General features: G+C 51.6%; 5 protein-coding genes across 5 annotated transcripts; 3 read left to right on the forward strand and 2 right to left on the reverse strand.

Annotated features, from left to right (window-relative positions):
- Positions 1 to 8,173: 8,173 nt before the first annotated feature.
- On the reverse strand, positions 8,174 to 8,626 carry CH63R_10597 (uncharacterized protein; the record flags this gene model as incomplete). Its single annotated transcript, XM_018305571.1, is given in 3 exon segments — positions 8,174 to 8,236; positions 8,298 to 8,596; positions 8,605 to 8,626. Coding segments are annotated over 3 exon segments (384 nt in total).
- A 2,219-nt stretch (positions 8,627 to 10,845) lies between these two features.
- On the forward strand, positions 10,846 to 12,169 carry CH63R_10598 (uncharacterized protein; the record flags this gene model as incomplete). Its single annotated transcript, XM_018305572.1, has 3 exons — positions 10,846 to 10,875; positions 10,926 to 11,908; positions 12,073 to 12,169. The coding sequence occupies 3 exons, from the start codon at positions 10,846 to 10,848 to the stop codon at positions 12,167 to 12,169; spliced, it is 1,110 nt and encodes a 369-aa protein (XP_018154996.1).
- Positions 12,170 to 18,643: 6,474 nt separating this feature from the next.
- CH63R_10599 (uncharacterized protein) lies at positions 18,644 to 19,628 on the forward strand (the record flags this gene model as incomplete). The annotated part of the gene is made up of 2 exons (XM_018305573.1): positions 18,644 to 19,337; positions 19,396 to 19,628. The coding sequence occupies 2 exons, from the start codon at positions 18,644 to 18,646 to the stop codon at positions 19,626 to 19,628; spliced, it is 927 nt and encodes a 308-aa protein (XP_018154997.1).
- Positions 19,629 to 20,647: 1,019 nt separating this feature from the next.
- Positions 20,648 to 22,108, reverse strand: CH63R_10600 (Nuclear pore protein-like protein; the record flags this gene model as incomplete). The annotated part of the gene is made up of 4 exons (XM_018305574.1): positions 20,648 to 20,701; positions 20,864 to 21,081; positions 21,135 to 21,910; positions 21,981 to 22,108. The coding sequence occupies 4 exons, from the start codon at positions 22,106 to 22,108 to the stop codon at positions 20,648 to 20,650; spliced, it is 1,176 nt and encodes a 391-aa protein (XP_018154998.1).
- Positions 22,109 to 23,255: 1,147 nt separating this feature from the next.
- On the forward strand, positions 23,256 to 24,184 carry CH63R_10601 (uncharacterized protein; the record flags this gene model as incomplete). The annotated part of the gene is given in 2 exon segments (XM_018305575.1): positions 23,256 to 24,152; positions 24,170 to 24,184. The coding sequence occupies 2 exon segments, from the start codon at positions 23,256 to 23,258 to the stop codon at positions 24,182 to 24,184; spliced, it is 912 nt and encodes a 303-aa protein (XP_018154999.1).
- Between the last annotated feature and the right edge of the window lie 317 nt (positions 24,185 to 24,501).

Raw genomic sequence — 24,501 nt, forward strand, 5'->3', positions numbered from 1 at the left:
TGGGCTTCGTGGTGGCCTTAGGCGCCTAAGAAAGGGGCTGCCAAAGGCCTAGTCGGGCGGCAGGGTGCAGCTGCAGCACACAAGAATAGTTACACACTACACACACTTAATATACGCACAATTGACCCATCACGGTTACCCTTGCCAATCTGACAATTAAGAGTCTCATACGCCTATACACCGACAGTAACGAGCACCGCAAAGCTATTCACAAGTGCCTATAACGCTAGGATGAGCAATGATACCACTAAAACGGTCCTCAACGCGACCACCGATTGGGTCCTCTGGTTCGACCAGCTGAAGACGAAAGCAAAGGCCTATAAGCTCTGGGCCGCAATTGACCCATCGATTGCTACGCGCCAAACGCACGAGACGCTTGAGAAATACCTTGAAGAGCCTATAAAGCCTTCTCCAAGCGACCACCCGCGGGTTATAACGCGCCCGGCGGGGTCAACGCGCTCGGCAACGGTCACCCCGACGGCCTCGGAGCTAGGCACCCTGTTGCCGCACACCGACAACGATACGCCGCGGGCGCACGGAATGGAGGATCTCTCACCCTCCGACCTTGCCCTATACCGTGCCCGACGAGCAGAATATAACGAAGAGCTTAGAGCGCAAGAAAAGCGCCTTCAACGATACTGTGACCTTCAAGAATGGATTCGCCAGACGGTATCCATCGACTTGAAGCTTCACTGCTGTACCTCAGATAAGGAAGTCGATCAATGGATAAAGGCCCTTGAGGCCCGCGTCGGCATACGCCCTTTCGAACGCAGAAACAACGCGCAAGTCGCGTACGATGCCGTATTAACGGCGCCCACGAGAAAACCCCTCAACAACCGACGAGACGTCGAAGACTGGATCACGAAGTGGGAAAGGGCGCTCCATGAAGCCTCTGCGAGCGGCCTGCCGCAGGCCCAGACGTCAAGCCTTTGGTTCACGCCTTTCACAACGGCCTTCGCGAGATCATATATCTCAAGTTGGGTATACGTATACCACGAAACCCACGTCCGCGAAGCCGAAAGGGACGCCCTTACGCCAGGGAGCGTTTTAGCCGACGTCAGACGCTTCCTTCAGACCGCAGACGACGCAGAGCCTATAAGAAAGGCCGCGCGAGGCGCCTTTGGCCCAACCAACCTCGGCAACAATGCCTCCCAAGAAGAACGTGGCAACAACAATAGGGCCCGCGGCGGCAGAGGCCGTGGCCGCGGAGGCCGTTGGCAAAGCCAACCGCCAAGGGATTTCAGTGTGCCAACTGAAGCCTCAACCTCGTCGTCGTCGCCAATGACCTCACGTGAGGCAAGCGTACACGCCAAGCGCGAAAGGTCGAGCACGAGCGCCACTGAGATACCCTTTGCCAAGCGCACCAACGGCTGCCAACTGTGCCTTGGCCCATGGCACCAAATAGACGAGTGTTTCTACGCGCTCCCTCACCTGCGAAGGGATGGCAAGCCACTCAACCGAACGACTCAAGCCCTTATCGATGAGCGCGTCCGAAACGACCCAGAACTCGCGGAGCGCCTGAGGCAGGTGAGACAAGCAGCTAACCTACCTAACTGACTGTATGGTAGCTGCCGAGGGAAGCTATCTCCAGCGTCCTTTCACACTGCCTACAATCAATACCACCTTGCAGGATCAGCCATACTAGACTCAGGCTCTACAGTACACGTTTTCAATAGTCCTTTATGGTTCAAGACGCTGAGAGCCGCGCCCCATGGAGACTTCCTATGGGCTGGCGCGCAGCAATTGCCTATCGAAGCGTATGGGACCGCGGAGATCAACCTAAAGGCACGTAGCAACAGCGTTACGAAGCTCACCCTGTTCGAAGTGGCCCTTTGCCCTGGGTTGGCCGCGAACCTCGTATCCTTCAAGAAGCTCAGGCAACGAGGACTTTGGTGGGATAACAGCCCAGGAAATAACTGCCTTCGAAGGGCAGACAGGTCCTTCGTTGCGTACGTTGACGAAATCCACGACCAACAAGTGCTCGACCATCGGCCTTTCGGCTCGGAGGCCGCGCTTGCGGCAGCTGTGCCGTTGCCGGCTGCTCGGTTAGACGAAGCACCTCCTACGCGCAGGAGACACGCATACACAACGGCCACGCGCCGGAAGCCTATTCTTGGCGACCTTATTACTTGGCACAAGCGCCTTGGGCACCCAGGCCCAGAAGCGCTCAAAAGGATCGTCAACGCAGCCCGTGGAGTACGCCTTCAAGGTGTTGAAGGTCAACAGATCACCACGGTGGACTGCGACGCCTGCGCTCAAGGCAAAGCCCATCGAATGATCCGTCGAAGCCCACGAGAGTCAGCTGCTCAAGCGCAGCCTGGCGATCGCTTGGCCATCGACTTTCACGACCTCGAAATAGGCTACGCAGGGTATAAGTCTTGCATGCTGTTTTCTGACCGAGGCAGTGGCCTTACTTGGGACTTTTACCTACGCCAAAGGACCACAGACGTCCTGCTCACGACAATCACAGACTTCCTTGCGCTCCTTGACACCCAATACGACTGCCGCGTAAAGGTCATCGAGACGGATAACGAACTTCTTCGCCACCATGAAATCGTCGCGAGCCTCGAAGCACGCGGTATACGCCTTGAGGCGAGCGCTCCGAATACCCAAGCGCAAAACGGCGCTGCAGAGCGCATTGCTGCTGTTATAAAGCGAAAAGCCCGCAGTATGGCAATTGACGCAAGCCTTCCAGACGTACTCTGGCCTGAAATATACACTGCAGCCACTTACCTTTATAACCGCACACCGCAGGCAGCCCGCGGCTGGAAGACTCCATACCAGCTGTGGCATGAGCACTTCTGGATTGAGGAAAAGGCTCCCTACGCAAGGCCCGACCTTTCACACCTTCGAATATACGGTTGCAAAGCATACGCGCTTACTGCAGATACCCAGCTTCACAAACAGCGCAGGCAAAGGCTTGCCCCACGTGCTTGGATAGGTTACCTCGTTGGCTACAGCTCCAGCAACTCCTTTCGCATATGGAACCCTCTTCGTGGTGAAGTATTCACAACGCGCGACGTCGTCTTCAACGAAGGCGCCGTTTTCAATGGCGATCTCAAAGGCCTTGCTGAAAGCGTGCGAGAATTAGATCTCAACGAAATACAGCAGACTATTGACCGCCTTGTGCGCGAAGGAGCGCGCGAGACAAGCTTTACGCACACGGCTGACGAAGAAGCAGACGAGATTACAGAGCACGCCGAGCGAGCTGGGGGGGCGGCCCACGGCAGCCCTGCCCTTCACGGCCGTGAAGTCGAAAGGACCTCTGGCCTTCACGACCGTATAGTCGAAAGGCCCTCAGAGGTCCACGGCCGTGAAGACCGGAGGTCTGAAGGCCCACGAGAAGGCCGCCCTGACGGGCCCTCCGGGCCGGCACCGCACACCGAAGCAAGATTCCAACTGATAACCCCGCCGGCGACGCCGCCGAGAGCGTCTTTCTTCACTGCGCTTACAACTGCGCTAGGCGTGAGGGGGCGAGAAAGGGGATCTCATCTGCCCATAGACGGCAGTAATACCATTCCTACACAAAAGACGTGGCCGAAGCCGTTACGCGAGTCCTTCAAGGCTGCGTTTCTGGCGGGACGCACGCACCAAAAACACAAGACCACGCAACGATTGATGGATGGCACTTGTACGCTGCTGAAGCGGGCTGGCCACCCGAACCCAGCGGCAAGTGTAGATCAACCCGTGATTGAATGCTTTAACAGCACGGCGGACGATCTAAAAGCGCATGAGACAGGGCTCCAACAGCTCGCAGTCGCGTGGCCTTCGGGCCGGAAGCAGTTAAAGGCAGACAGTAAGGGGCTTCCTACGCGCTCCGCTGAGCATGCTCGCAGGCGTAGTAACGACGCAAGAACCGTCACTGAAGCAGCCACTTCGCGTGGCACCCACTGGAAAGACTTGCCCCCTCTTCCCACATCACACAATCAGCTGGCAACTCACCCGCTTGAAAGCGCCTTTCGAGATGCTGAAAGGAGTCACCTACAAGGTCACGAGCTCTCGCGATCTTGGCGAGAGGTCTCCAAAGCGTCCGCGCGCGGCAACCAGATTCTTGGTTGCCATTGGGTATACACATACAAGCTTGACAAGCACGGCCGCCTCACGAAGGTGAAGGCAAGGCTCGTGATACGTGGAGACCAACAGGCGAAAGACGCGCGAGATACGTACGCCGCAACGCTTGCAGGTATGTCATTCCGAATACTGATGGCTTTGGCCGCCCGATTCAACCTCGAGCTGCTGCAATACGACGCAGTGAATGCGTTTGTGCACGCAGATATCGATGAGGAGGTATATATGGAGATGCCTCCAGGATACCGCAAACAAGGCGTAGTCCTACGCTTACAGAAAGCCCTCTACGGTCTGCGTCGGTCACCTCTGCTGTGGCAAAGGCACCTGGAAAGTGGGCTGTTGGCGCAAGGCTTTCAACGCGTTGCAGGCGAAGACTGCTGCTGGCAAAAGGGCCAGGTCACATTCTTCTTCTATGTTGACGACTGCGTATTGGCGTTTCCGAAGGCCCATGAGCCTGCGGCAATGGCCGAGATACGTGCCCTTCAAGGCAAATACCACCTTGAAGGCGGCGAAAAACTTCAATGGTTTTTAGGCCTTGAGATCCTTCGCGACCGCGCGACACGGAGACTCTGGCTCTCACAGGCGGTATACGCCGAGAAGTGTAAGAAACTGCTTCCCACGCGCGCTGACGTGTTAGACGACGATTCTCATAAGCACACTCCGATGGCAAAGGAGGAGTTGCTGCCGCGTGAAGGCAACGCGCAACCCAGCGAAATCAACCGTTATCAACGCAAAGTTGGGACGATCCTATACGCCGCTGTGATGACGCGGCCGGACGTCGCTTTCGCAGCCAGCAGGCTCGCGAGATTCAATCAAAACCCAAGCGAAGTCCACCAGAAGGCCGCTGACAGAGTCCTTCGATACCTATACAAAACGCGATACCTCTGCCTTTGCTTCGGCGCCGCCCCAGGCAGCGCGAATGACGCCCTTGAGGTGGCGTCTGACGCGAGCTTTGGCGACAATACACTATGCCGAAAGAGCTCCCAGGCCTTCGCCATGAAGCTTTTCGGAGGCCTCGTCGCGTGGCGGGCCAACAAGCAAGATACCGTCACAACGTCAACAACTGAAGCAGAGCTCCTAGCGCTCACGCAGGCCGCCAAGGAAGCCCTTTTCGCAAGCCGATTGATTTCGCGCTTACAAGTCCAGCTCCCCAGTGAGCTCGGCGAGCGCGCGACGTACGCTTCAAAAGAGCAAAAGCCCACGACAATACGTATACAATGCGATAACCAACAGACGGTTAAGTTGGTTACGAGTGAGCTCTCGAAGCTCCGTACGAAGCTCCGTCACGTCGATATACACAACCACTGGCTGCGTCAAGAAATCGCCGAAAGGCGTGTAGACGTCGCATATACCCCGTCTGCAGAGCTTATGGCAGACGGCCTCACGAAGGCCCTGGATATGACAAAACACGACGCCTTCATCCAACAGCTCAATATGACCAACGAGAAGGTCATTCTCGAGAGCAACCGCGCTAGAGATCTGGCTGCTGACGAGGCTCGACTGGAGGCCGAGATGATGAAGGAGGACGTATGGGCCGTGGAGGAAGCCTGTGACTTCCCGCGCGCCCCGTGAGCGTCAAAACGAACGCAGGAAACGCCTTCTTGCGCGCTCAAGGAGCAACGGAGCGAAGGGGCCGTCGCCCTTCACGGCCGTGGACCGTAAAGGCCGTCAAGAAGCCCTTCCCTGAGGGGGCGTGTTGAATTGGAGGGTAACGCACACGAAGGGCGCCACGAAGGGCGTCGGAGATAGGACTTATCGGCCAGCATAACCGGCCGCTCGGCGGCAACGAAGGGCCTGCCACAGGCTTCGTCCCGGGCAGTGGGCTTCGTGGTGGCCTTAGGCGCCTAAGAAAGGGGCTGCCAAAGGCCTAGTCGGGCGGCAGGGTGCAGCTGCAGCACACAAGAATAGTTACACACTACACACACTTAATATACGCACAATTGACCCATCACGGTTACCCTTGCCAATCTGACACATATACAGACGCTAGCACACGGATGCTAGCGCGACGGACTGGATTAGCAGCCTGAAATGGAGTGGGGCGATTAGCTCAGGAGCCCCGTCAGTGCTTTTCAGTGCTCGCCCTCCACTGATTATAGCTTTCCCTGCGGATGGCGCAGAGAACCTGGCCAAGCTCACGGGAATTAACTTCAATGGCACCAGAAGGCTGTAAATCTACGCAATACAGTACATAATAGACTTGCATAAATAAATAATAGCATCGCAGCGTACTGCTTGCCGCTGGCCAAAGGTCTTCTCTATTGACCTTCAAGCCACCTCGAATCAGGTTGCTTATCTCAACCAGTACAGGAGTCTTCACAGCAGATTTAATGCACCTTCTTATCAAGCCCAATGAAAGCGGGACACTACTTGGCCTCTTTCGTATAGATTATTAAGTCTTCCTTAGCACTAAACATGTACAGAAGCTTTAAGAAGAAGTTTGTAGGTTAGGGAGCTATGTAATAGGAGACAAACTAAAAGGTTTAGAGGCAGCATTCACATAGTATAACTTAAATTAGCTCAGTTTTCACAGTAGTATTATAAATATAAGCCCCCTCCTCTTTAGAGATAGTTACTAAATCTCTAAATATGCTCTACATAATGTCACTCCCTAAGGATGTTAACTGTATACACATATTTGTAGAGCTTAATAAGACTCAACCTAATTACTATCGCCAGAAACGGATCTTTTTAAGTACAGCTCTATATACCTTAACTGCTTACTCGCACTGTCATTATGCACCACAGCTCTGTAATTAGGTGTAGAAAATGGGCTACTACCGCCACTACTAGGGATTTAGAGAGCACAGTAGAGCCGTTTTTAGCTTGAAAACATCGGGAGTCTGTGCTGAAGAGGAGGCTACAGTACATGTGTGTCACAGGATCGCGTGCCAGGGTGGTGTCAAGAGTATTGCGAGTCATGGCTTCGCCATGCCCCCTTTTTATTGCAGCGACGCGCCTCTCGCATAGCGCGATCTCTCTTTCCTCTTCTTCGCGTTACGTCTTGTATCTTGACCTGACCCTACGGGTCATCAGAATCCATCGATTGCTTTGAACCTGCTCTCTTAAGCCGTGACCCTCAGACTGACTTAGAGTATTGTCCTTCTTCTATAAGTCGCAAGGGGGACTTTAATGTAGCTTGTAAATAGAGGAGCAGAGAAGGCACCTCGTTCTTCCAGATTCAATGTCCCGTTAAATTGCCAGCCCCAATACCATGCGATTTATTTCTTCTTTAACATCAGTTTTCAGGTCCTCAGTAGTCACTCAGAGTGCATCCTAGGCGCTTGTCACCACACCAAGGTCACTGGTAAAGGTAAGCGAAATGGCTAGAGTGTCAGGGTCTCGTGGGCTAGATAGCACCAAGCACCAAGCACGTCTCACATCACCGTCGAAGCAGTTCGATTGGTCCGACACACTCTTGTATATCCTAGCTACGTCATCATCCCATGCATCCACAAAACGATAGATGGAAGGTTCTAGAACCACGTTCCATCATTTGTCATAGCAACTAGTGGGACAAGTTTGGTTGTTTTCATCTTCCCTTCTAGCCAATCGTTGCCGAGGGCCCAATGCCAACGGCTCCATTCCCGGAGTCGGTAGAACTTGCGCTTTGAAGCCGTAAGAGAAGGGAATAGCACAGCAAAGCGAAGGGGGGAGTAAGAGATTCTGAGTACGAATCTCCGAGTTTACTGTGATCTGAGCAGCAGCACCTTCGAGACCTCACTTTCTCAATTTACAATCCTAGTGCTGCTAGATACTAGTTTAGAAAATTGCTTCTTCACTGCCTTCTGGTCACAATCACGGTGCTCCGGGCCACCGGAAACCCTTAGCGTAACAGGTCTTTCTACCTTAGACCTGGCCCGGATCTGCGCGTTTTAATAACAGCCGCTGAAAGGATATACTGTAGTAAGGGCAGGCGAGGCTACCAACACCAGTAGGCAATTCGGTACGAGAACGGACTCATTGAGTTGGAAAGGAGTACGGTAATCAAGAATAAGACATTAGGTGTATCCTATGTATGGGCTACCTAAAGTCAGGGTAAAAATGGATGAAGAGTAAGGTTAACACATGATATCCTATGGCTTAGCCAGGGTGTAATAAACTATTAGGACAGCTGCGACGCAGAGGGCTGCGTCAGCGGACCTTCGTATAATTGATCGTAAAATGCCTGCGTATGCGGAAGGGTGCGTCAGCGGATCTTCGTACGCGTTGCTCGTCGTAAGACTAACTGCGTACGCTGAAGGGTGCGTCAGCGGATCTTCGTACGCGTTGCTCGTCGTAAGACTAACTGCGTACGCTGAAGGGTGCGTCAGCGGATCTTCGTACGCGTTGCTCGTCGTAAGACTAACTGCGTACGCTGAAGGGTGCGTCAGCGGATCTTCGTACGCGTTGCTCGTCGTAAGACTAACTGCGTACGCTGAAGGGTGCGTCAGCGGATCTTCGTACGCGTTGCTCGTCGTAAGACTAACTGCGTACGCTGAAGGGTGCGTCAGCGGATCTTCGTACGCGTTGCTCGTCGTAAGACTAACTGCGTACGCTGAAGGGTGCGTAAGAACATCTGCGCACGCAGAAATGTGCGTAAGAAAGAGTACGTAGGCAGAAGGGTGCGTAGGCACAGCTGCGTACGCAGAAAAATGTTTAAGAATGGCTGCGTACGCAGTAGTCTGCTCAAGCAGCTTCGCCAAAACAGCTTAGGTCTCAAGCAGATATGCGCAAGCAGTAAGTACAGACACACACACACACACACACACACACACAATGTATTACGCTCGGCGGCAAAGCCAAAAGGGCCACTGGAGCTGACTACATGTACAGTGCTGAGTTTTATGCCTTGTTGAAATCGAAATTGGACGTCCTTGGACAGCAGTGGGACGTATTTGGACAACAGTGGGACGTCGTCACGGGATCGCGTGCCAGGGTAGTGTCAAGGGTATCGCGAGTCATGGCGAAGCCATAACCCCTTTTTATTGCGGTGGCGCGACCTCTCTCTCCTCTTCTTCGCGTTACGTCTTGTATCTAGACCTGACCCTACGGGTCATCGTAATTCATCTATTGCGTTGAACCTGCTCTCTCTAGAGCCGTGACCCTCACAGACGTCCTTGGACAACAGTTGGACGTCCTTGGACAACGGTTGGACGTCCTTGGACAACGGTGGGACGTCCTTGGACAACGGTGGGACGTCCTTGGACAACGGTGGGACGTCCTTGGACAACGGTGGGACGTCGTCGGACAACAGTTGGACGTCCTTGGACAACGGTGGGACGTCCTTGGACAACGGTGGGACGTCCTTAGACAACGGTATTTCCGAGATTATCGTTCCTCAACAGGCGTACCTCCAAGGGAGACCTCTGACTGATTACTAGTAGGTCAGCAGCCACTTCTGGCTCTGTTGGATTGCTCTTTGAGTACTTCGTCACTACAAGTGTAATCAGCCACGCCGCACAAGTCGCAAGGCCACCCCACCGCCACTAGTGATGTTAACTGAAAGTTCAGTGACACTCAATTCGCCTCCTATGGTACTCAACACAACCCAGAAATATTCTTGTCGATATCGACATTTGTGTCATCTTTATCTTCCGACTCAAGGGCGTTCTTGTTCTAGATAAGTGTCAGCAAAATCCAAGCGAATTGTAGATACTAACGTACAATGTTTGAGATGAACTCTAAATGTTCCTGATGCAGTGTCGCTAGCTGCTCAAGGCGCTCATTAGTGGCTGCCTGCACAGCTGCTGCGGCAACGTTGTTGCGTTCCTGAATAGTAGCTTGCCTCACAGAACCCTCCAAAAGCGTTTGCTGCGTCTGTACTATCGGATGCAGCAACCAAACGCTCTGGCGCACGGAGCTTCCGTTCTTTGTACGAATCGATCTCTTCAACCCCGTGAACGGCACGTTTCTCGGCAGGCATACTCTTCAGGTTTTTAACCGTCTGAAAGGCCTTCTTCACACCAGCCTGAGCAGTGCAGAGCCGATCCTACTTCTTGCGGTTAGATCCGCGTATAAGTAGCCCCATCATTGCTCTTAAGTGCTTGCCTTCCACTGATCATAGCCATCCCTGCGAATGGCGCTGAGAACCTGGCCAAGCTCGCGGGGAAAAACTTCAACGGCACCGGAGGGTTGCCAATCTACAAGTAACCGATTCCTTCTTCTTGGTTAGGTAAGGGACCATCTTGAAGCAGGGTTTGCCTGAAAGCTTTTGGCACCAAGAGCATTTGGTCGAGCCACCTCAATTAATCAATGTCAGAGCTTGACCACCAGCGGCCTAACTGGTGGCTAGCTGGCGACTTACTGGTGTCTTCTTCACACACGGGGATAGTGCCCGCTTCCCTGGGTTCCCATTTCTTCATTCGATCAAGGCAGCGCTCGCTTGGAGATGGCCGAGCTCTGTAGTTGAGATTAGACTCACGATCGACATCGGGTCGAAAGGACTCCGCTAATGAAGCAGATGCAGGCGTCGGCGCAGGGGAAACCATTGCCATGTGGAGGAAAGAAGGATGTCAACAGAGGGGCACCAGTAGCAGCTAACATGAGAAACGTGAAGCAGGGAAGACTACATTCATAGCGGAGGCGTAGAGATGCCTCAGGGCGCTCCCAGCAAGGATCTGGTGCTGCATCAGATGTTTGACTGTCAGTTCATTCTTCTATTGACGTCATTCAAGGACAGGTCATTGCCAAGGCAAAAAAAACTATTAAAGACAAGCAACTTGGCCATCAAGCACTTGCCCTTCTCCTCCATCATTTCAACCTTTCTCGGCAAGCCGACGTTATAGGCTGACGAAGATGCACACGGCTACGGACGCAGCGCAGCAGGTAGAGGCTCTTGTCATGGCGATGACTCTGTAAACTGACATCGAATAAAGCTACGAGACTTATGCGATCGTCTGAACTGCGATTTCGATACGTTTTATTCTGTCCTGAGCGAAGATCCATTGAAGTTCACGTCCGTGATTGCAAGATTCGTCTCTCAAACCCAAGATACCCATAATGCAGCGTTGGCAAAGGGAGAGAGCGGTACCGTAGCGGTCCTTGTCGCCAGTAATCCCAGAGAAATGGCACAGAACGTACCCACTGGCCAGCCATTGACCGAAAGCGACAGCGGCCACTGTAAAAGCTTTTCGCGCGCCATAGTCGGCGAGCCAGACTTTGCTGTCAATGGCAATGTTGACAGCCTTCCATCCCAAAATCTGATCATGGATAAGTCACTGCCACACGCTTTGGTCCGAGAGACGGCTAAGGCGGATGGCATTTTGCCAACTGAGCAAGAAATCGGAGGAAAGGTTTGTATGGATCCACAAGTTGCCACGCGATCCCTCAAGCGCAAAAGAGACAGCATGGGTAAGCGTACTGGTCCCACTATCGCGAAGATGATGAACATCGCAAGCCCCAGCACGATAGTACGTCTCTGGAGCAGCTGCAGGGACTCAAGGACTGGAACTCGGACCCTCACGGAAGGACACAGGCAAGTCTTGCCTGTCGAGCCAGAACTGTCCATGGACGGGAAATCCGTGCTGGACCGTTTAGACATTCTGAAGGAACAATCTGCGGTAGCGAGCTCGAACATGCACTTTTTTTCAGCTACTAAGCGCTTCCACCACGTTCAAATGGTACATCTGTATCATAAGGCTAAAAGTCTTGACCAAAGCACTGCGAATGCGACGAACTACGACCCGAAAGACACCGCTCCCCATCCCTCACTTGTCGATCAGTTTGCTGAGAAACTCTTCCCAAGCAAAGCAGGGATAGCAATGCGAAGTGGCTCCAACATATCCTCGAGACAGCCGCTCAAGAACGCATTCAACACATGGCTCACGGTGGGAAAGAAGCTGGCTATGCTGGTTACTAGGTATGGGTGTGGTATCCTACTGCTCCTACCGGAGAATTTGAGAGATGATAAGTGAGTTGGTTGGATCGCAGTCTACGCGTTCCACTCTAACAAGAGCAGCCTTCGGCGGTTAAAGGAAGCCGATTTTAATGCGGTCTTGGGCCATCTTGACAAACGGGTAAAAGCAAAGAGTATCAGGACTCTGACGGCCTTGTTGCCACTCCTCGCGGTATGGGGGATTCTACCCGAACAACAGCTTCGCTTCGAAAAGTGCGCTTCTAGGACGGACGTCTTGGCTTGGGCTTCCAGTCCTGCTTCACTGGGCGACTTGTTATCGCTGTGCGGCGATACATTTCCATGCCATTTCGATTGTTCAACGCAGCTCCAGCCAGTTATAAGCTATTTGCCGCAAATTCCAGCCCAAGTGTGTGATTCTTCGGCCCATCCTGTAAGTCTCAGTAAGTAACCCTTGGCAGCAATGTACTCCTAGCACCTTGCCATGTGTCAAATGCTTCAGGACCGCCTTCGATGGTAGCTAATGGCGAAATGGAGCCAGTATCATCGGGAGCCAGGTCCCGGCTGCATTTGCCATGCGTTGAAGGCATCCCCGACGCAACACGGGATGCATTTTTCAGTGCATTAGGATGTTGAATCAGGTTACTAGGAGCAGAAGCTAGAGTACTGTACATAATAAACTTGCATTAAAGAACAATCGCGTTGCAGCGTGAGGCTTGTTGCTGGCTGAGGGTCTAACCTATTGACCTTCAAGCCACCTCGACCCAGGTTGCTTACCTCAACCGGTGCGGGAATCATTACAGCAGATTTAGTGCACCACCTTATCCCAATGAAAGCAGAGCGTCACTTGGCCTCTTTCGTACAGAATATGTAGATCGTTCTTCTCTCGAGACTGAACATCCACAGAAGCTTCAAGAAGAAAATTATAAGTCAAGGACATTATAGGAGACGAATCAAGAGGCTTAGTGGCAGTTTTCACATACTTAGCATAGTTTGAATCTTCTCAGTTTTTATAGAACTGTAAATATAAGCCCCTCCTCTTCAGAGACATTCACCGAATCTCTAAACATGCTCCACATATTGTCACTCCCTAGGGATGTTAACTGTATACGCCTATCTGTGGAGCTTGATAGGACTCAACCCGACTACTATCGCCAGAAACGGAGCATATTAAGTACAGCTCTACAGCTTACCTACTTACTTGCACTGCCATCAAGCACCACAGCTCCATAATTAGGCGAAAATGGGCAGCCACAGCCACTAGTAGGGATTTAGAGAGTACAATACAGCCATTTTTGGCTTTAAAAACATCGTAAGTCTATTCTGAAGAGGAGGCTACAGTACATGTGCCCCAAGTTGAACTGTATATCAACTCTGAAGCTGATGACGACCAATGCTTGGGCTCTCAGGGACGCATCGCCGCAGTCACGCCAGATCTTGTAGCGAGGAGCGCAAACCAAAAATAGAACATGGCCACTTTTGGCTCTCTTCTAATTAAAATCAACGACTGCTATGGTCGTACAGTAATCCGGTGGAATACAGAGGCTGTGCAATAGCCATTCTAGCACCCAACTTCCAGTGAACCCCAGGGCATTTCCAGAAGAGGAAGATCAATAAGGAATGACTGAGGCAGATAAATCTTTGCTGGTTTCTGATTGTGAAGCCGTGAATGCCTACAGCTTTTTATAGCACATTCTGGACAGCTTTGTTTTAGATTTCTCATAACCAATAGAAACTACTGCGTCTGTGGATTGCTTTTTGGTAAGCTGACAGATCCCTATGCTGATGCTAGCAGTTTCTAATGATTCTAACAAAACAACCTAATCGCTGCCATTACTTCCTGAGTTAACCAGGGCTTGGCTGGCTCTTTTATCAAGACATTATCGAGTGTGCGTTGAACAAAAGTGGGAGCTAGCCGTTGAAACCTGATTCTCCAGGACAGTTGTCTGGCCAGAGTGGGCGTCCAGAGTTGGTTTCCAAAATAGCTGGCCAGAACTGGTGTCCAAGATACATAGATGCCTAAAACACTTGACTTGAGTCGCTACTTAGTTATGTAGCCGCAACCGAAACCGGTTTCCGGTGTTTCAGTATTGGGAATTAATTAATCACAGCCGCTTGTGGGTCTAATTGCTGACAAGCGATTTGGCAAACAAGGGACTCCTGCCACGTGACTAGCCAACCAAACATTTTCTAGAAAGCAACAGTCAGCTCTCTTGGCATCATCCGACTTGATAAACTGGACGGACCATGGGTGCCAGAACAGGTTCCAGAACATGTTCCAGATCATGACCAGTTGTCTGGCCAGAAGAGGCGTCCAGAATGGGTTTCCAGAGTAGCTAACCACAATAAGTGGCCAGAACTGGTGTACAGGACAGATATCCAACACACCTGACTTCAATCCTACTCAGAAGCCTTTGCGTTTGAGGGCAGCGCCTCAGTAGAGAAAACACGGTGGCCCAAGAAAACGGATGCAACCTGGGCAAATAAGTTCTGGAGCAACTTCTGTTGCTGACTGGACCTCCACTTCTGGTTGCACGTTCATAAGTGACGTCCACTTAAGTTCTTACAGCCAAGTCTGATGCTCAGAATCGCTTCTCTTTCCATCCAAACACGCAGCGTGGCGCATGACAGTGTACCGCACAGACGACTGGCGGGTGTGTGGCGTGGCCTGGGCTTCCGTTGATGCGCGTTGAAGACACTGTGTAGCGCCTGGGAAACTGAAACGATGACAATGCTGCGCTGACATGAACCGTCCGATTGAGGGGCATATGGGTTAGGCCAAATGGATCTGTCGCGGAAACGGAGTTGCTTACCAGCCGTAAGCGGGTGAAGTAATCAGTGTCTTGACCGTGCAAAAGGATTCACACACAGTAGTCCATTTTGGCAAATGCCAAACACACGTGTACACGGTGCATATGCATATCTCACACTCTTATTTACTTTGGACTGTCGGCAGGTAATCCAGCAGTGGCTTTTCTTGTCAGCAGCCTGCTGACACAAAAGCCGATTCTAACTCCAAAAAGCCTATACGTACCTCTAAGCTAGGCGCTTTCTGTACAGCCGTGCGAAACAACACTGTATTAGTGATAAGAGGCTTCTTGTTTTTACAAAAAGACCTAAGACAGTTTTGCTAGCTTTAGTGCTGCACTGTATGTCTATGTGAAAAGCATTAGTGTGGGGGGATGGGTCCATTTTAAATGTGATCAACGTTTAGGGTCAACTTTAACGGAAGGACAATACGGTAGGCTGCTGGGTGTGGAACATCGCCTAGTGTGAATAACAAAACTCAAGCACTGCTCATCCTACAAAGTCCGATCTAGTGGCTACCCGGGTAAGCTAGATACTGCATCTTGTGGTCCACATTGTCACCATGGGGCACCAGATGTCGTGCGTACAGCTTATGCTGATTATACCTAGAGGTACTTACGCCACATACAATCGCAGCATCTATCGGATTTTTAGAGCACGCAGCAGCTACTTTTTTCCAATTGTTGATAATCCATTAAGTATACTAAAGTACCTAGACGTTATCCTCACAGTAAGTGAAGCCTTCAAGTGGAAGTGGCCGCTGGATTGTCACAGACGAACGGCAGGTTCGGGTTTGTATTGGCCCCTGTGATGTGCTTACTCATGCTTGTTTTCTAGCTATCCTCTCTTGCGACGGTGGCCCTTGGCACTGATGACTACGGTGAATACCTGAATAGCATCCACCCTCATTTGGGGAGCTTGTCAGCACTCAATCCTCATATGGGGAACTTGTCAGCACTCAATCATATTCTGGCAAAGGTTGGTTGGCCTCCAGCTCTACAGCAAGAAGTGGCGCCCAATCACTCTGAACGTACCAGCCATCTTGAACACCCATTCTTGGCGTCTGCTTGGGCGTCAGCTTTGGACAACCCGCCTCGAGGACGCTTTTGGCTGCAGGTTTGGTGCACGGTCTGGTCAAGCTCAACGAATGCAGCTCCTTCGTGCTGAAGATGTGGATCATCTGTTCCTCGGCACCAAAAGTACACAGAACCTTCGAGAACAAGCTTATGGGGCCGAAAATCAAATGGGAAACGGGCCAAGAAGGTTTACCCAACCTAACGCAGTGTGCTGAATCTGCTTACTTTGAAGTTGACATCGGGCGACGGTACGGGCTGCTCGGAATCCCAGGCACGCTACGGTACAGCATTACTGCAGACTTCAAAATGGATCAAGGCCATTTTTGCTTCTGTCTTCGGTTCCTGGCTCCGACCAGAGAGTGGTCAAAAATGACGACTACCACGGCGTACTCCAGCGACAAACAAAGACGGGTTATGCATTAGCCATTGTGAGGCCCAGCACACTCATGGTGCGAAGATTATTATACCATTTTCAGTTTGGTGCATACAAGATCTATAAGTACTGTACTAGCCATTAGACAATACCAACAATTGTGTCGTAGCGCAGGCTTCGAAGGTCACAGGATGGCGTCTCTGAATCAGCGCCCGCTCGAGACGCGAGACAGGACCAACGAAAATTTTGAGAAGGCAGCAAAGAACTTGTTGTCGCGATGTGACCAAATTAGGCAGCGATATGGTGCAGACGTATACATTCAAGTCCGTCGGATGCATAAACACTACGAGTACACTTCCTTGACTGAGCCATCGTGGCCGAAGACCAAGACAGAGATGGTGAGTGCAATTGTGGAGCAACCGCTCAAGGCTAATAATAGTACCTTGAAGGGAAGAACGTACCCTATTCCTGTGACGAGAACGCCCCTGGACTTTGTCAGTCGGCGAAGCCGTGCCCCGACCAGCCACCCCTCTTCTCCAACTCGCAGACCAAGGGCCGCCGCCGAGGAAAATGACGCCCAGCATCGCGGTGACGATGGATCCTCAAAAGTAGACAGCCCCAAGGCCCCGGTCCATCATGTTGATGCATACCATTCCGGCAACCCAATGGAGCTAGAGGAGGGATCGGAGGATGTAGCACGTTGCAGGGAACTAGTCGGGCATGTAGTAAATCATAGATTTGATTAGCCAACCGGGATTTGATGTGAGGCACAGCTGGGTTGGAAGTGTGAGCGGGCCTTTGTGTGACAAACAAACAAACAAACAAACAAACAAACAAACAAACAAACAAACAAACAAACAAAACATCAGCATTCTGGAAGCTGCCTGCCCCCTTTTGACATCTCCTTGCGATAACATCATACTATAGCACCTATGTGGATCTTGTGCAGACAGATGCAGGTGTTTAAATCCAACTGTCGCCCCTTCTTACATCTCCCTAGCCTTTCACCATTTCTATCCTTCAGGAACTTGCTTCAGACCATTAATGCCAGCTAACCAATATGCATACTGATCAGGACGCGTTGCAGCAGGCAAAGAGAGGCCAATCACACAGCAGCTGCTCAACTAACCACTAACCTATCTGCAGGACATGTGCGTCCATCTTAGAGTACGGTTTTGACGCGTTCCGCTCTAGTCTTTGTCAAAGCTCTTTAGGTCGCTTCCAATTTACTACTGTAATTGCAAGGTATACAAACGATATCCTAGACCGGGTCCAAAGTCATGACACAACGCCGCTCATTGCCGCTGCTGGACAGCTCTTTGCGTAGCGCTCTTGGCCTCGCACTCCTCAGCCCAAGCATCACTATCAGCATCACCACATTTAACGCCAGCATTCTGGTCTGTTTACGTACGGCAGGGCACCTTTTCTGACAACGGGCCTCTCAAGGCGAAGCAAGAGCGACTCCCAAACTTTCACAGAGCGCTCGTGCAGCCATGCGGATCATTCGATTAGACACCAATGGGCACTGTCAGAATTGACGGAGACATGCCATTAGAAGGGCACAAGTGTCGAAACGCCTTGGCCGCGGCTCTGACGGAGAAGTAGCTTTTGGCAACAGGTCTAGTACGCCCGCAAGCGAGGTGCTATTAAGGATGCAAGTATAACATACGAGGTACGTGGCTCACTTTAGGGCGTCGACCGGCACTGCCCAGATGCACACCTCTTTGCAGCGGAGCCGTGAGTGAGACTGAATGCCATAGCTATTATGTTGTGATAAATGAAACAATCAGCCGTTCGGAATCCACATGTATTCAAGGGTTACAGAGCATGCCTGCTGCTCCAGGATTTGCCTGGACACTTGCTGAGGCAGCTAACTGATCCCAGGGTTGAGGGGTGTGGAGCGGCAGTCTGTTCCTGAGATTAGAGTTTGAGAAAACGTATTCAACGAATTGTTATTCCTGTTCGGGGGTTATGACTCTTCGGTGCCCAGGGCGCCGCGCAGGCGCGGCAGAGGCAGCCAAGCAGGCTCGGCGAATTAATTCCCTCGAAAACCCGGCTTTGTTTTAATTTTAACGAAGTCGGGCAACCCCTTGATATCGGGGCCGGCGAAGACCGGCCCTAACGAAATAGAACTAAACTATTATAGTCAGTTCGATTGCAGAACACTTCCAAAAAAGAGCGCCATGCCCTTTGTATTAACTGGTAATCTCCGTTTTTGATGGGTTCAGGGAAGTTCAATTATATGAGCTTATTAACAAAGACTCACGAAAAGTGGTTTGAAAGTGATTTTGCTTGAAATTGAAGGGAAATTGGGTAAATCGAGCCACAGCGGAAACGGGGCTCATCAGCTACAGATGGGGTACTTACTGTTCATGACAATTCAGTGCACTTATTTCAAGTGTATATAAGAGCATAAATCAAGTTTTTCCATTACACGTTTCCGGCCAAATGCTCCTCTAAAGCTTCTGCGACTGACATTTTATAATGCTTCGAAATTCGAAACTTCTTCTCCTGTTTTCTTTGCTATGGATTGCGATCGCGCATGAGGGGGAATCGCGTCCTGCACTCAGCCACTTCTCTCTGCGTCGCGCAGTGCCGAATGAAGTCCAATATTGCAGCCTGGAAACCTGCGGTGATAGAGAGCGGGCGGGTCTATGTCGCCGCCAGCTGAGTCCCAGAGTTCTTGAAGCGCCCGACCCGTCATCACATCCGGCCAGCGGCCATTGGTATGGCCCAAACAACTATGGCAACAGCGTTGATAGCTTTTTCCGCGGCGAGATAGCAAAGCGGGCAGACACCCAATCCGACATTGTCTCTATCTACGGAGGCCAAGTCACCTCCGAGTACGTCCGCTTTAAGGATGAACCAAGATCGCTCGCAATGCTTGGGCTTTGCGGATGTATTGGTCTTATTGTCATGTCGAGATCGGCAGTTTGGATGGCTCATGTGTACGAGCACCCTGTCCTCACTAATGACGACACATTTGACGAGAATGGTATTGCTGTCCTTTATAATGGTAGAGGGAGCTCAGATATGTACTATGGGCTGTCGGATCTGAGTGGCAACGTCTTCGCTCCAGACGAAGATCCAGTCGCTGTTGTGTTTGCCCCTAAATCGTCAAGCTCTGGTTTCCAGTATGAACCTCTCATGCGAAAAATAGATCAAATGGTCGAGAGATGTAAGCTTTCAATCTAACACCGTTATCATTAGCTGGTATTGACAAACACTTATCACAGCAATCGGTATAGATCCTAAATGGGTTGGGTACGTGCCGAGGCGGACTGGTGGAGTGATATCCAGATTCGACTTCGATTGCACTAGATCCGAAGGTAAGGTTCTTGTGCAGTACCAGCCGTCTAACCCAGGAAGGTTCACCCGTTCCAAGGCCAAAGCCAGGATTTGGGTTGAAGGGGATAGTTGGACATACAAAACATCATGGTCACCTCAGAGTGATCAAAAGCGCTATTAAGTACAAGCAGCCTGTCCATTCCAGCCAAAGTAGCGAACAAAAATCAAGCTTCTAATTACATCGAGAACAGCAACAACCAGCGTTGCCCACAAAGTACTTAAAATCAAATTCGAGGCTATACTAGATTTTTGGGGCTTGCTGGCTTGCAATATTCATATGACTGGGCTCTTGGACTGACGAGGCTATTCACCACTGCCCAAAAGTGTGACTGCCAACCCGCCCCACCCCCTTTTAGCCACTGCCTCAAGCATTGTTGTATCTGTTCAGGAGGGACAGTTCTGTCAACCGCCTCTACGAATAGAGTACTCTCCTATCAACTTCCTTCAGAGGTGCCTAGCTCACCCTGCCTACCCTGTCTGGATGGGTCGCACTATCCCAGGGCGGCGGATGATCTGGCCGCACCTGAGCAACAGAGTGGCGACTGCTCTACCCTCGTCGGCTGGAGATTTCCCTTCTCTTTTGGGAGCCTCATCTCCGGCTTAGTTCGCAACCCTCCCAATAGTCAGCCGGCACCCCTCCGGTGCTTAATGGAATCACGCAACTTGTTGCAACTCATGATAATTCGTGCTAGGACTCCTTTGATAGTCTGGCATGTACATAACCAGCAGCATAAACAAGCAGACGTATCTAACTACGGTGCCACACATGTTCAGTAGACTTGGCATCACTACCTTCACCATCCGCAGATAACGGGGGCGGCCAAGCTGCACTCCGCTCTGACCTCTCTCGCTTGCAGCGAGTGGCTCCGTTATCGGTTCTTGTGGTACCTGCAAGAGATCAGTCCTGATGGGAAGACTTGTTGCAACCTCTTTCCAGTGAAATATGTTTTACATCTGAAGACTCCGTTGGCCTTTAACAGACTGTACTTCGGACATCCTGTCGCCCGGCTTACCTCGCAAGAATACTAAGGAAGATCACCATCATCTCTATCCACCCATCAAGATCACTCAAGCCCAATGGGTATTCCGCCGTAGAGATACTTGAGAATCAAGTGGTAAGCGTATCAGCCCATATCCGACCTAAGCATTCTCCTTCTTGTCTTCCGTCTTGGGGCTTCGTTTCTGGGTCAGCGTCTGGATCTCAGAGCGTTTGAATCCTTCCTTGGCCTCATTGGGTTGAGTTCTCAAGCGAGCCGATATGATTATCTTGAGATTACATGAATTCGAATTATCTGGATAATCCATATAGTAGGAATCTCTGCGGTGATTCCAATGAGGGCAGTGGAAACTATTCACCATCTTCTCGGTGTCGAGAATAGAGTACCCTGTGCATGGCTCCTTCGGGACTGGATTCAACAACTTGTGCCTATCCATTTCCTTGGTTAAGGCCCCGAGGAGCATGCTGGAACATTCAAAGCTGCATCCAGACGACCCCTTACGGAAAGCCTCCAAGAGGGTCTGAAGAGTCTTGAATATGAAATCGACTGCCTCTTGTCTCTGCCAGTCGATCAGGTCTGTTCGCGGTTAGTTTGTTTCTGTTGAGAGTGCACTGAACAAAATAACTCACCAGTTACGATCGACGGAATCGGAAGCTCCAAGGTCGGCAACGGCTCCGTGCTTTGGATGACCGCTATCTTGGTCATTTGGGAGAAGACGTCGTCTTGTTGAAAAACGTGTGAAATGAGGAGCCACAGGACCATGTCTCGGCCGTATTGGGTGGGAAGCTTGTTCTTGAGCGCACCAATCCAAATGTTTGCAAAAACTTCAACAACCTCGGGAGAGTCGTAATAGTCGACAAGAACAGCAATCTTTGCCAGCATCTCAAGACCAATATGACGTGGAACACTTCTCGTTTGCCCGTGGAAGACGCGCATCAATATTAGAAGTGCATCAGGGTCCCAGTCCGACGCGTTGATGGGGTAATGGCCGTCGATGTTTTTCACGGAGCCTTCCATCCAAGGACCTTTAAACTCGGCTTCAAATTTGGTTGATGCCAGCGTAAGATGCCGCGACGAGACGAGATATTTGATCTCGGTCTCTTTTCCTGACTCTGCGGGCTCTTCCTCTGGGTCTGCGGGCGGGTCTGGGGGCGGCGGGCCGGGCGGTTCAGCTTCTGATAGCTGCTGCGACTCATTCTGGGACCAGGACAGGGCATCCGTCGAGGTCGAGCCCGATGCCATGGTGATGCAGAGCGACGAATCACGGCCCCCTGGTTTCTTCTTCATCTTCTTCCCCTTCTTCATTTTCTTCGTCGAGATGCTGTGGGTTGCAAAATCCGATCCGTCTAGATCATCCGTCGGCGGTGGAGGGTCGAAGGACTCCGAGACAGCCTGTTCCCAGCCTCTGTAGGAAGTCAGATTAACTTTGCCTAGGGCATCTTGATAGCGTTGCAGGAGAAGAAGAATATTCTTACATCCGCTTTGACGCAAGAGATTCGGTTCCCTTGTCTACATTCCAAACCGCAAACGGCGCGTTTGGGCTGCGGAGGATGAGCAACACGTCTCCGTTGGGGTCGATTGTGTGGAAGACCTCGTCGGCCATGGCTGTGGTAACTTGCAAGACGGACGAAATATGAAACGGGCTGGCTTGCTGCGAAAGACTCTGTTAAATTCACAAAAGGACCCGGGGGTTTTATCCTCCTCCCTTTTCACTCTTGTCTGCTGCGTTACTGCATCCCATCTGCTTCCGCTGATGTGTCTGTGCTGCGGGCACACAAAAGCAAGCTTACAAGTGGGTATGGAGCTGTTGGCCTCCTGCAGGAAGAGTGGCTAATCACTTGCAATCATCATGCTGGGCACCTCCAACCCCGACGGTACGAACCAATCCTGGATGCAGTTTGTTTCGACAGTCCCAACGCGTTGCATTTACCAGCCAACAGAACATCAGTTACCGCCAGGTTGGTTTGAAGAGCGGCAATTCGCCGTCAATGATTCGTGTCTTTTCTTTTTGCTTGGGTTGGACATGCACCGTGTGCAGGAACACTGGCTTTGATATCTTGTGCACAATCGAGCGCAGCTCGGTTAAAATGCAAAGTCACTGTTGTTACGCAAAGGAGACAGCGCATATCAGCCTCAGGCTCAACATCACGATTGTGTGTGTGCCTTAGGCATTTTACCACAAGCTTCTCTACTTACCAATAATTAATACCTCCGCTGGGTTTTCCCCCACTACATTCCGTACCTTGTTCTCACGCGTCTCACGCAAAGTTTCATTGGCACCAAACAACATGTCAATGCATCACACAGGACTTCTCTAAGCTTGCAGTCTACTATGCCCCTGCTACGTTCACGAAAAGTCTCAATGGTCTTGTCCCTACTGCGGCAACGGCCTACAGAGCAGATCTGGCGCCGCCGCACCGAGGGTAGGCCCGTGATCCGGCTCGGGTCCGCTCTGGTTCGCGTGGTGCAATCCAGGGTACACGACGAGGGCCGTGGAGATGCCGGATCTTTTGCCAATCCGCGTGGGGCCACGACGTGATTGGCTAATAAAAAAAAGGAATAAAAGACCCACCTTGTCAAGTCTCATTTCGACCCGACATTGTGGGTCTTTCATTCTCACCTGAGGCAGGAAGATGATGAAGGAACTTCTATCTTTCACACCGTCGCCACAAACAGCCATCGAAGCATCTTACAGCGGCGGCGCCAGTGTGGTTCACCTACTCCATCTACCCATCTACCAAGCATCCGCAATGGCCATTACTGCTGAGGACGATTCTTTCGCAGGAAAACGACATGGGTTACCCAAACTACGTCAACGACGGGCGAGCGCCGAGCAACCGCTCGAAACCCTTTTGGACTCGACCACTGTCAGCGACGATGCCTTATTGCTCGACGCCTGCCAGGCCAAGGAAATAGACAGGTTTCGCAACGAGATTCGCCTCTGCCAGGACGAAGCAACAAGATATAGGCTATGCTTACAGACACGAGATGATCTACTCAGCCAACACTCAAGCCTGCAGTTCCTGATCGCTGCATTCGACCAGGTTATGCTTGCCGAGTGCGCTGAGTATCATGCTTGGAGGAAGAACAGAAACAAGCCGTCAAGCCGACTAACAAATTCCCGAGAGGACGATATCTCAGTATGGGAGCGCTTCGTAGGTGTAGCGAACGAAGGAATGGAGATCAAGTACAAGTGTCTGTCGGCCCTGACGGAGGTGAGCCGTTGCTGGGGACTCGACAAGGTCCAGCACTACCACTGGGCTTCTAAAGGAGAGAAGTACTGCAAGGTTCTGCGCACGGCAGCCCGAGCCGTTCCCGAATGGGCCGAGGCTGCGATAAAATTGAACCGGGTGATGCTTGGACGACACCAACGTGTTGGAGCTCGTCTCGTCAAGTTAGTAGCTAATCCGATCGAGCAGAGGGATCTGGTCACTCTCAAAGCATGGACATGCAAACAGGCCTATGTGAAACAGAACCGCCGTGGCCAGCATTCCCTTCTATTCGAAAAGCTCGCAGATACAGACCTGCCCCAGGGGTTTGGCTTCGACAGGTTTGGACTCATGGTTGGGAAGGAGTTCGCCGTTGCATCAGCCGAAAACGACACTCACTCGTTAGTCGTGCCGGAAGCTGCCTCGGAAGGCGACATTGTGAGCGAGTTGATTAGCGGATTCTCCGCTGAACAACTGGCCGGCGCTGAAGCAAATATCAGTGATTCGCCAGAGGCAACAGCTCCACAGGAAAAACAAACCCAAGCGGAGAGAACTCTCCGGCCACGGACACAGTCATCCTATCGAGAACCGTCCGGTGGAAAACCAAACTCGGATAAGAACGCCACTGCTATATCGGTTGCTACCCCAAGGATACCACAACGTTGCTGTCCGCCCGAGGTGCCATCAACGTTACTTGCAGCTCTTGACAACCCGTTGGCCTTCTCGGCAGACTTGGTGAGGGTAAACTCGTCCAACCTCAATCATATTTGTCACCGACATCTTCAGC

This window comes from Colletotrichum higginsianum (genome assembly GCF_001672515.1).
Source record: "Colletotrichum higginsianum IMI 349063 chromosome 7 map unlocalized unitig_7, whole genome shotgun sequence".
Classification (NCBI taxonomy): domain Eukaryota; kingdom Fungi; phylum Ascomycota; class Sordariomycetes; order Glomerellales; family Glomerellaceae; genus Colletotrichum; species Colletotrichum higginsianum.